The 12,341-nt window shown below is 35.6% G+C and overlaps 1 protein-coding gene across 1 annotated transcript in view; it reads left to right on the top strand.

The window, feature by feature from the left end:
- Window positions 1–10,884: 10,884 nt before the first annotated feature.
- MARCHF1 (membrane associated ring-CH-type finger 1) overlaps window positions 10,885–12,341 on the top strand; it is a gene marked incomplete at its 5' end in the record, with an annotated part of 86,166 nt that continues 84,709 nt past the window's right edge. The window contains one exon of the mRNA XM_084263487.1: window positions 10,885–10,986. Within this exon, the coding sequence (XP_084119613.1) occupies window positions 10,885–10,986 (102 nt within the window). The remainder of the gene's footprint in view (window positions 10,987–12,341) is intronic.

Genomic DNA, 12,341 nt, shown 5'->3' with positions numbered 1-12,341 from the left:
GTCATCATTTAATTAGATTTATATAATCCCCTGACATTACTGGAGAAGACCTTAATTAGTAGACTCCAATAGTTTTTAAAGAGTATGCTTGACATTTTTCATTTTCTTGATTATTTCACCAGGCTCTGCATGTGCAAAATGTACATTCTAGTACTTTTTTGGGTAGTTTATATATATATATATATATTTTTTTTTTTAGTGTGGCAGCAGTTAGTGGCAAGCAAAGAAAATGTGTAATTTTCTCACTTTTGAAACCATGTCTCGTCGTACTTGTGCTGAGCTTACATGAAGCAAAACATGTTTTAAGTTCCAGTGTTGTTTCTATTTCAGGTCTTTTGATACTCTTGTAACTTTAAGGACTATGTGGTGCCTTCTGTAAAACTGTAAAAAGTATTCCTTCTGTAGTAGAGCTCCTGTGCTTCTGAAAAGCAAATTTGAGCTGGCACTTTCATTCTACACTGCTACTCATGTGGGCTTTTTATTTGATGGGAAAAGAATTTTCTGGGATGAAATTCTGCATATATGATGACAGAAAGAAAGATGTATTTCCTTCTGTCTTATGGTGGAACTTTCATTTAAATGTCCTTTGGAGAAAAAAAAGGCAAAAATAAAAACTATATCTGATTTGCTTGATAATGTCACCTTAAATATCAGTTAGAGGTACATTCTTAGTGTAAATGAGAACAATATGTCATTGCACTTTGTTGGCACAGTTAAATGTGTTGTCATTCTCAACATACTGGCACATCTTTTCTTCCAGCCTGGGGAGGTCCTGATCCTTCAAAATGTGACATAGCTTCAACACAAGATTAACAGACTGTCCTTCACTTCTTAACCCTATCTAAAGATTAGCAGAGTGGGTTAATGAGATCTTAAACACGTTTATGGAAGTTCAACTCTAAGACAGTGCTCAAAGACTATTGTCATTTTTGGCTAAAAGATTCTTTTTCCTGCCTCTTTGCTATACTGCATGCTCTGTGCACATTTCATTTTCCCATTTTTCACAGCACAGACGAGCCGTGTGTCTGACCACACTCTGTGTATCTTTGACCACACTCTGTGTATCTTTGACCACACTCTTTGTGTATCTTTGCACTTTTCTATTTGTCTTTTTCTTATTCCTTTCCAAGTTTCATCTGATTATCAGGGGTCTGACCTCAATTTGCTATACCCTGAATATTGGAAAATCTGAGGGAGGGGCTGGTACTTGAAGTCTTTTAAAGTAAGTATTGTCAGTAGCAATACCCAGCCAGCCTGTATGTCACCAATACATTTCTTTTTCTCCTCAAGACTTCTTGAAATTATTTTTGCAGGTGACTATCCTGCAGTTAAATACAGCTTTTACTTTCAAAGTTAGTTTCTCTCTATTTAGCCTTCTTAAATGGGTATTAAAACTGAATATAGGCCAACTACCTGCCTATGTTTTCTCATTCATCTTTGTTTTCCATTATTTTGTGTTTCTTGAGGCAGAAGTGGTTTCTGTGGAGCTGTATACAGAGAAAGGGTCATTAATAAAATCTCAGCTGTTGAACTAGTACTTAGTAAGCATATTCTAGGTTCACTCATGCATCTGAGGAAGAGGGAACAGAATGGCATTGGGAAATGATGTACTTATTCTAATTAGCTAGTTGAGATTTGTAGCATGGCATGTATTTCAAAATTGTAAGTGTGTCTCCTAACAATGTAGTAAATATGGGTTTGTTCAAGTTATATGCATCTGTAGATGTGCCTTTATGAGTTCTTGCTTATTTTTGTGATGTATTGGTTCTAGCAGGTTGCCAGAATTTTGTTGGTGAAATTCTTATTTATTAACTCTTAATAAAAATTTCTAGTTCAATATATTATTCTGAAGAGAATAAAGCCATTAGTGCTAGAAAGGAAGCCTGTTTGATTCAAATTAGAGACCCTCTTCCTGTAAAAATGCTGTGATTAGAGATGTATATATATGAAAATAAATGATACAGAATAGAGTTAGAAATATCAAAGTACCACAAACCTGTCATGGCTGTGGGAATTTTGGTTACCCTTGAGAAGGAATTGAATGCAGGTCAGGAATGGTATAAAGTATCTTTGTAAAGGTAAGGCTTCTCTCTTATGCCTCAGCTGTAGAAGGGAGAGAATAGCACGTTCATATCTCAGAGATGATGAGGATACAAATAATTCAAAATTATGGGATGTTCAGGTATTATGTGGCACAGGCAAACTAAATACCTGAAGATAATGCATTAAGCGACACTGCAGAGCTACTCAAGTTAACCCTGAGCTTATCTGAGAAAGCTGAGTGACAGCTTAAGGAGGTCTCACGCCACAGTACAATAGTTCTTGTGAGGGTAAGGCTTAGGGCTTAGCCATGGAGCTGCTCTTTGGTACAGCAGTTAAACAGCTTTTGGAATGGGGTCTTTGTATAGCACAGGACTGTGTTACATAGCTGTGCCAGGTCAGGTCATCCCGCAGCTGCCATGGGGATGCCTCCACCGTGCTATACTGTGTACTATTGTCTCAACTTCAGCACTGGTGTTCAAGTGTAGCCTAAAAGACAGCAGTATGGATGGCAGCAAAGTCAGAGAAGGTTATAGCTGCAAGATGACATGCTTCAGGGGATTGTCAGAGGCAGAAATCAAACCTTCTGGATGGTGCAGGATGAAATTTGGCTGCCTGACTGCTGCACCACAGCCATGGCAGAGAAGCATGTTCACCATCACTCACTATAGGGAGCAATGCTGTGCCATTAGGTATTGGGTTTCTCTTCTGTACACTCAAGATCTCAGTTTTATAACTACATTTTGTCTGTATCCTTGCCAACATCTCCTTTCTTTGGGGTTCTTTGGAATTGCAAGAAGGTGGATACCTGTTCTGTAGTTAGGGTTATTTTGAAGTAGAAGAAACTGATGCTGTGCTTAGTTTTACACTTTAATTAACAAACACAACGAATACCATCTTTTTAAAAATGGTTTGTGAAGAGTGGCATTTACAGATGCAATGTGCATATGTTCTGTGTGAATCTTAGCTCACTGGCAGCCATGAGTGTTGTGGTGATGGTAACTACATGTCCTGTATTGTTTCATCTCACAAAGGACCAAAAATCAATATTATCTATGGAAAATAATTAGTAAATCTCCATGGTCTACTATTATTAATAAGAGTATAATAATAGTCTGTTATTATAATGTTGGGGCTTTTTTGTTCAGCTGTAAGTACCATTAGTCATTTGCCCTCATGTTCTGTTAGATAATTTTATGAAACATTGTTTTATGAGTAATGGCTGCGGTTAGTTTATTTTTATCTGTAATAAGTAATGTTTGCAATAATTACCTACTTACTGATGAGCAATGAAGTCACATCCCCAATACAAAGTTTTAGGCATCCTGTGACTGATGAATAGTCATGAAATAGTTTATTTGAATGATGGTTGACAGAAAATTCAGTTACCTCTGGAAACTGAGGTGTAACTATTTTCTTGTTAACAACCACAGACTTGAAATTAGTTAGAAGGTGAAATTTGATATAAAACATTTGCATGTGTTATAATAAGGAAAATTCTGGTAATTATTTTGAAGTAGGCTTATATTGTTGTGAAGGATTAACTAAGTGTACTACCTAATAAATTGATGTAAATACCAGATTACATTTGATGAAAACTCGTAAGAGATCTGCTGAAGGCAGAAAATTTGGATTAATTTTTAACAAATGTTTAATAAGCTCATTAAATAGTTGCTACTACTCACTAACCAAAGTATAATATTGCAAGTAATCCTTTGTCACATTTCCTCCATCCTTGTGAACTTTGTTATGAAGATGATTACTTAAGATCTGACCTCTGCTAGGAGGAAATCGTGACAGATGACCTATTCAGGGTTTTTTGGGATAAAAGGATTCAGGTTATTTAAGTTATAAATAATTACTGGCCTACTGGCCTAATGCTGTAGTTACTGGTAACAGCTTAAATAACTAGTCCCTTACATAAGTAAAGTATATGTTAACCTAAAAGCTAGTCATTATGTGAATAAACTTTTGAATAATCCTACTGTGATAATCTTCTGCTGCCATTTCCAGGAAACAAATACAAAATTTGGCCATTGAAATGAATGTGTAGATGCAAAAATATGACTCAGTTGAAATATTTTATCTAAATGGTGCTATCATTAGACAGTAACAAATACGGTGGCATAATTATTGGAAGCAGTTATTCTTGTCACTCTGGTTGCTGTTAATAAAAATTGGGAAATACTTGGAGAAAATGAGTAGGGGAAAAAAGGTTGAAGGATTATGTAGCCCTTATGGCTTTTATGTTTGTATTTTACTTTGTAATATGTATAGAAATGTTTTGCTGAATAGATAATAAATTTGGAGAGGTGCCACAAGATTGGATAAATATCAGTATAGCACTCTCAACTGAAATGAATGGGATTCTTAAAAGTGTCTTCAAATAGTTTCAAATGAAGCCTGAACCTTAATAAACTCTGTGACTTTTTAAAAAAAAAGAGGCAAAAAGTAAAAACCTAATCAATATCAAAGAAATTTGATAAGCATTTATTTAATGATAATACTTTTATACTGTGGTGGTTTGTGAAATAAAGCACAAAGAGCCAAAACCAATAATGAAACATACTTCTACATAAACCAGTTATTTAAGGACTTGAATTTAAAAAGAAACAAAATCCCTACAATAACGTATAACCATATTCTCTCTTGTCCTAAAGGGTCAGCAGAGAATACATGCAGAAAATATGCTGGGTGTAGTGGACTTAATTATTTTTTATCAAGCTTTTATTAAAAAAAGAGGGAAAAGCAAAAAGCTTCATCTTGTTTCTGTATAGCAAGTGAACATCTTGGAACAGGTTAGAATTTCACAGGTGTGTCTGCTCATTTAGTTGGGGTGCAGCAATTGCTTTCCTGTCATTCTGATGTTACTTACCCTAAACCAGATTCTGAATACTATCTGAAATTACATAACAAACATTTAAGAAACTAGCAAAGATAAAGTAGCAGTGGTATTCTAATATAGCCTGTCCTGCTGTAGAGTCATTACAGATAGCATTACGAAGAGCAATGGTATCTAAGTAACAAGGTTTCTGTGTTTAGGGTTGTCAAAGGAGGATGGTTTATGACTGCACAGAACATTGTATTTGACAGAAGAACTGTTAAAAATATTTCAAGGAAGAGATGCCTCTTCTGTTAGACCAAGTGTGGTCTTAGGGCACTGTGGCATGTGCATTTCTGGCACTTCAATGAAATGTGATTTAATGTGATTTTTCCCTTTGTTCTTAAAATCACATTTAAATTCAGTATCAATTATGCATCCTTTGGGGGGGGGGGGGCAGTGTTTAGCTGTTAAATTATTTCTTTTAGACATCTAACCTTTATTGGATGAAAAAAAAAATAAAAGCTACTTCTCTCTTCTTCATATTTCACTTCAATAACAAGCTCTACCTGATTCAAAGTAGGCTTTATCTTACACCATAAATATATCCTCCTACTCTAAATAAACCACGTAAGAATGAGGGAAAGCTTCTTCAGATGCACTTTTCCTTTTAAATATGCAGAATAAGGTCTTTTAAAGACTTACTTTAGCTTCTGTGCATTTGGATACCTGCATGCATAGCTTTGAGTTAGTTAATGCTTTACCTTGTGGATTTTTTGCATGTTATGCTTTCTGCTGTTGCTGAGGATTTCCATCTGCCAAGCGCTTGGTATGGTTTTAACATCTGCACTTACCAGTCTTTATTGTTGATTCAAGCTTTGGTTTAAGCTGCTTGGCAATCATGTATGCTAAAATATATGCAAACTCACAAAGCAAAACCAAGTAATTTGTTCTTGTTCTCAAATATTTTTGTTTTTTTTTTTTGTACTTGGGAGTCTGATGCATCTGGAATTTACATGGAGAGGTCCCAGGGGAAGTGTTTGGCATCTATGTCACTCACCTGTAGGCAGGAATGGATCACATTCCTGCTCATGCTTTTGCATTGCTTTTGCAAGCTTTGAGTGCATTCAGTGGAGACATCAAACCTTGGATGAGCAAAGCATTCCCAAGAAGAGTAGCTGTGATATTAAGAGCAAGAACATTTTGGGGTGGGGGGGGAAGTCATATTTGGTGATGGTATAAAGGTTGCTGATTAGAATAGTTTGGAAATTAAAAAAAATAATAAAGTTCTGCATGAGCAAATACAGATTTGGCATTGTCTGCATGTATAAAGATTATTTTTTAAAAAATACTAAATCAGTAGCCAAAAATATGTATTTCTCATAATTTAAAAACATTTTCTTCATGCAGTCCTCATAAACACAGAGAGGTAGAATTGCACTGCCAAAAATTTGCCATGGGAAAAAAACCCCAAACAACTGTGGATTCTCTAAAGAGCCTTGAGTGATTTAAAATTGCTTTCTGCTTTACACAGTAGATACCTTTTATTGGGAGGAGGGAAGTGTGACTATAAGGACAAGCATATCCACAATTTTTATATCTTTGGTAACCCAAAAGACTATTCTCTTTGAAAGCTTGTAAAGATTTCCTGTCACTCTTTGGGTGTAGTGGTAGTGGAGTGGTTACACAAAGCAATGTTAGCTACAATAATTTTTGTACTACTCATCTTAAACTGATTTATTTTCAAGGATTAAACTGTTTTAAGTAATGGGTGCAATTTAGATCCTTAATTATGACAAAAAGGAGTAAAAGTCTTGAAGGGCTAAGGACCGTTCAGAATATATCAACAGTATAACGGAAAGGAACTATACATAGATTGCCTTATTGGGAATAATTATATGGGTAATTAAGGTACAGGAGCATCAAAATAGCCACTTTGTAGTCTCTGAAAACTGATTTGATAAAGTAGTAATTTGGGAAGATGCTGTAGTTGACAATTTGCAAGCTTAAATAACTGAAACAAGTTCTATAAAACTCAAATATAATAAAACTTTGAATACTCTAAAGAGAGATGCTGATACTGTGCTTATGCTTTTAAAGAGCTGCTGAAGTGACACATTTGGTAAACATAACTAAGTTAAATGACATTTCTGTTTGCCTGTACATCTCGGAAAATACATTTACTTGTGCATAATTGGGTTTACTCTTCAAGTAGTGCCCTAGAAGCACTTCTGAAATCGGTCATTAATGAATAGGACATGTTTGAATTCAGATCCTTACATCCACTTAATGCAGGGGTGTTTGACTATGTAAATCCAGTAGCTGTACAAGAAAATTGGTACTCAGAGGCTTGATTGGTACCATCATTCTAGGTGTCAACTGAATAGTGTGTGAGCATGTGTACTTGCATTATGTTGGCGTCTGAATTTTTTTTTAATGAGGCTAGCACATTAGGTACATATTTTAGCTAATTACTGCAAGTATCAGTCAGGAAGATAACATTTTACTAACTTGATGGCCCTGCAAGTTACTGACGTTGCAAGTTAGATTCATTAAATGCGGGACTCCCAAAGTTGTTCCTTACTTTGGAGGGGCAGATAGTACTCAGCCCTACTGACAGAACAAAAAAGTTTTACAGATAGTTTCCACATTTGTGCTCAGCAACTGAAGGGTATTTGCATTTCAGTATTTCTGCAGCTCTAATTGATGATCTGACAAGTCATGCAGTGTTTCAGATGCTGGACAAATACTGTCACTACGAAGCTATTTAGCTTAGATAAAGAACAGTATGTTTTGTGTTCACTTTCCTGGTGTTCTGTGGTGTAGTGTTAGATCCTGCTAAGGACTGAAAAGGCATAACCTCCTCATGTACTTCATCTTAATTCACCCTTTGTTGAGACCTTTGTTACCTGAATTTAATTACATTCCTGAATTAGGCTTACTGTTTCTTTTCTTATGCTAGATTAATGAACTTTTATTGGAGACGTTATGCTTTTATTTGACATAACTGGTTAATTTTTAATACATCATCCTTAACTAAACCCTTATTCATATAGTATTAAAATTGTGCAAGATGTGCTTGAATCTAGAATTCTCTATGTCCCTTTTTTTTGCCTAAATTATAGGTAAAAATTGCTTCCCCTGAAGAAGTATGAATAAAGTAATTATTTTGGTTTTACACAAATTTATAAGGGATGAATTAAGATACTTTTTTCAGGCAATTTATTTGAGGTTGTGGTTCTTTAGTTGTGTGAGGAAGTGCAAAGTCATCCTTTTAATTATGATCTGTATAGTGGTAGTCATAATTTTGATTCCTCAGGGCAAAAGAGAAGTTGAAAATGTTCCAAGAGCTTCTCATCCCCAAGAGAGACAGAATAGGACTGTAGATATAATCACATGATTCCCTGTCTTTACAGGTGCAAGCAGTATAGAAAGAATTGTCTCATCACTTACTGTGGGGGGTGTCACTCTTTGGAATGGTCTCCTTGTAGATCCTTAAAAGGCTGGTGCCACAGCTAGATGGCATGCACTGATCTTGGGCATCCACTCTTTACTACACCTACGGCTCAGGTAGACTCTGTGCTCTAAAACTCTGTTAGCTCTAAACTAACATTCTTTTAGAAGGCTGTAAAACTTTGAGAATGTAAACTTCTTGCCAGCTTGACATTACAGAGGATCTTCTGCAGATCATTAAAGTGCCATATAGCTGTCTTGACTGTAGAAATTCAAAATGTAATGACTTCAGGTAGTTACCTTTGTCATACCAAACTACAGCTGTTGCCTGGGGTTTATGGCTCTTTGTCAGTTCTAAGTACCAGGAGCATCCAGCTGTGCAGAGTCATTTTGTAGAATAACCTTAGACTGCTATTTTTTCACTCATCTTTGATCAAACTCAAACTCTGTAGAATAACACAGTGTATGCTTGTATGTGATGTGTAGAGTTGTATTCTCAGGTTGAACTGGCTTATATCCACCTCAAGCATGAGGAGTATATGACTCTAGAGATGGTGGAATTTGCATAACTTTTCTATGCTAAACAAGTCTCTGGAGGAATTTGCTGTACACTGAAACATGCAGCAATATAGGTTGATTTCTAAAAGTTTACCTGAAATTTTTTTAGAGAATCAGAAACAAAGAAAATGTTCTGACACATGAAGTTATTTTAAAATACAAACCGAAAATAAGAATAATAGTTCATCAGAAGTAATAGAATATTGACAAGGGTCTTCAATGAAGACCTGAAGCTTTTGCTCTTAACAAGTGTTCATGAGTGTGATGGTTCAAATGGAAGCTTCATCTGTCTATTTGTGTGACTAGCCATATTTATTCCAAATACATGTTTTATGGGGGTTTTAATTTTTTCAGGATTTGTTTTCTCTAGTCAACATTAATCTCCGGTTTCCAGGCATCTGTGCAAAAAATGCCCAACAATAGCTCACTGATCATGGAAGAATGCAGTTCAGCAACGGTAATAGATGAAATATGCCCACAAGTCCTGTGTCTAGTAAAAGATTTTATGAAGGAGTTTACCAATTGACTTTACTAAAACAGAAGGTGTACCTCCCCAGAGCTGTTTCTCTGTAGATGGAGGTTCAAGTGGCATGAGAGCTTGGCTCAACATCTTTCCTATGAACCTCACTTGTTAGGCATAAAGCAAACAGTACCTCCTCCCCCAGGCTCCAGTGCAATCATAAAGAGAGCAGCAGCTCATCATCCCTTGTCACCCAGTTTAATAGCTGATCATGTCAGACGTGGCACAGCTCCCCTCCTCTGCTCGTATTTCACTTACAGGACAATATGTGAGGAACCACCAGGTTCCAAAACAGCAGAAACAAGTGGTTTGTCTCATTTAAAAATGTCTAAACAACACTGAAATACTTTCTGCTTGAAATTTTGAATTAAAATTAGGAAATTCCAGAGATACCAGAATAGTTTTGAAACAACAGTTTATCAGAAGATTTTGTGTGTGCTTATTGAAAAACAGAAAAAAGCAGGGGGAGGCAAGGAGGGTACTGGGGACTAATTTATTAGAAATGAGCCTCCACTGTTGTTTTAAATCCTGTTTAGTTGGTAAATGCTGTTGTATTTCAATGCAGTTCATAGAAATTACCTAGAATTTCCAATACAAGCTTGAAAAACTCCCAAAATTCTATTTGGCTTTCTCATAGTAAGTACTTATCTTTAAAAAAGAAATTTGTAATTAATTAGTGAAGTTTTTCATTGAATATCTACCTCACCTATACCAAGTGGGAAAAGCAGATTGTGAAATTAAAAAAAAAATTATGAAGGTTTCTTATAGGTAAAAAAGAGTTCCCTTACTAGCCCTGTATTTCCAGAATGGGTTAGTGTTACTTAAAAGGTATTTTGTTGCTGTTGCAAACTAAAAATAAGTCCATACCCAACTTAGATTTAGTATGTGGCATTTATTGCTGTTGTGTGTACATTACTTTTTGCTATTTATAGCACATCCTAGTGTAACACTTCAAGACAAGTCAGATATTTTGGTGTGTGTGGCCATGAGTACATGTTTGTTTTCACACTGTTGATTTGTATTTAATATCTGCTACTGCTGTTGGGCTATTTCTAGTTATTTCAGGGAATGTGGTGGGTTATTGCACCCAAATGTTATATGGTTTTAGGAATGGTGCTAGTCTCACAGTTATTTTGAAATAAATGTCCTATGAAGTAACACTTGTTTAATTAAAGTGATAACTTAAGAAAGAATTAACATGGAGAGGAGGCACAGAGTTTGCTGGCACTGAAACAGTATTAATGCATGTAAAGTCTCCTGAAAGTGTGTAATTGTTTTCTAACCTGCAGGGCATAACCCTTCAGAGCACTTTAAAGAAACCTGTTATTCTAAAAATATGTTTATTAGCTTGTTTAAATTTAACTTAAAAAGCTGTTTTTAAAGGCATGCATCCAGAGACATGCACACAATAAATTCAAATTGTCAATGTTTCAGGGAATCTAAATTATTTTCAGAATTTCAGAAATTGAGAAGGTATAAGTGGAAAGAGAAAATGTTGGGCTGGTGCCAAGCGATAGCTCGTAACCCTCACAGACTTCCAAACAGCACAAGAACACCCGAGGTCTCAGGTGATGCTTCACATAACTCTACTTTGGTGAGTGAAAAGTTGCATTTCATGATGGTGGCATGCTCAGATGAACTTCAGAGATGCTGAATTTATTTTTCAAAATGTAGTGTTTGCCATTGAGTGCCTCAGCTCGGTGTGTGTCATGTGCCATTTGACATTTCTGCTGTTTAATCTTTCCGTTTGCTATTTTTCCATCTTTTGTTATGCACGGTGCGTTCTGACTTGCATGGTATGTCTATAAATCAGTATTGATGTTTTGTGAATAGTGAAGTCTTTAAGCAGGAAATATCTTAATATTGATAACTCAACGTTCTTTGTGTTCTTCATTGATGCACTGGCATTTGGGCCCTGACAAATACAGCAGGCTATTATCTGTCTTTGCTCCTGCCTGTAACAGGGACAAAGTATAGTAAGTCTGAATTTGTGTTAGACAGCTGGACTTAAAAATTATCTTCATATATTTAACATGATACTGCAAGAGATGTTTGGTTTTCTGCATGCAAAGCTATTGATAGTAGTTATGCAGGCAATGTAAAGTATACAATTTACATAGCAGAGTTACCATGAATTGTATGAAGTTGAATAAAGTGACTCATTGACAAGAATTTTGATTCTGCAGTGTTTGCTCATTCAAATAAATCCATTCAGAGCAGTAGACCACCCCAGGTGAGTAAGAACTGATGCTTCAAGGCAAAAGCTTCAGACTGTCCTGCATGTAAGAGCAAAAATTGTCTATGTACTTGTTTTTGTTCAACTGTATTGACATGTTCAGACTATAGCAAAACTGATTATTTGAAACATACTCAGTTAAATATACCTGGTCCAATTTCATTAAGGTTAAAATAGGCATAACTTCCTATTCTAGGAAGAATGAGGTGTCAGGAAATACTGCCCTTCCATTGCTGAAACATGGACAGGATGATATCTAACCAGAAAGATGAATAATTATTTATAACCACTGATGAAATGTGGTATTCCAAAGAGTGTGAAGAAAGTCATAAATGAAGAGGCAGTGGTCTGAGAGCTGTTGAAGTGTTCGTGAAAAAAGCACCTACTTAATATCACAAAACTATCTTGTTCAGTGGTAGATTTTATAGAATGTAAGTTTCTGCTAAGGAAGGCAACACAAAAATGCAAAATTTTATAGTTTACTTAATATCCTACATTATTATTATTATAGCTTATATTCATCTGGAATTATTTTCTTTCAGAGAAATTACAAAATCACAGAATCACAGAATGATGGGGTTGGAAGGGGCCTCTGGACTTAGTATGTTTTAACCTTATTAATATTAAAACTTGTTCAGAAGTAAGTTTGCATGAAGCTATATAGACTGCTGCCTAATTGATGAAATGTGTAAGGACGCCAAGGATATACAGAG

Source organism: Gallinula chloropus, assembly GCF_964237585.1.
Source record: "Gallinula chloropus genome assembly, chromosome: 4".
NCBI classification, from domain to species: domain Eukaryota; kingdom Metazoa; phylum Chordata; class Aves; order Gruiformes; family Rallidae; genus Gallinula; species Gallinula chloropus.
This window is presented reverse-complemented; position numbering and strand designations above follow the sequence as displayed.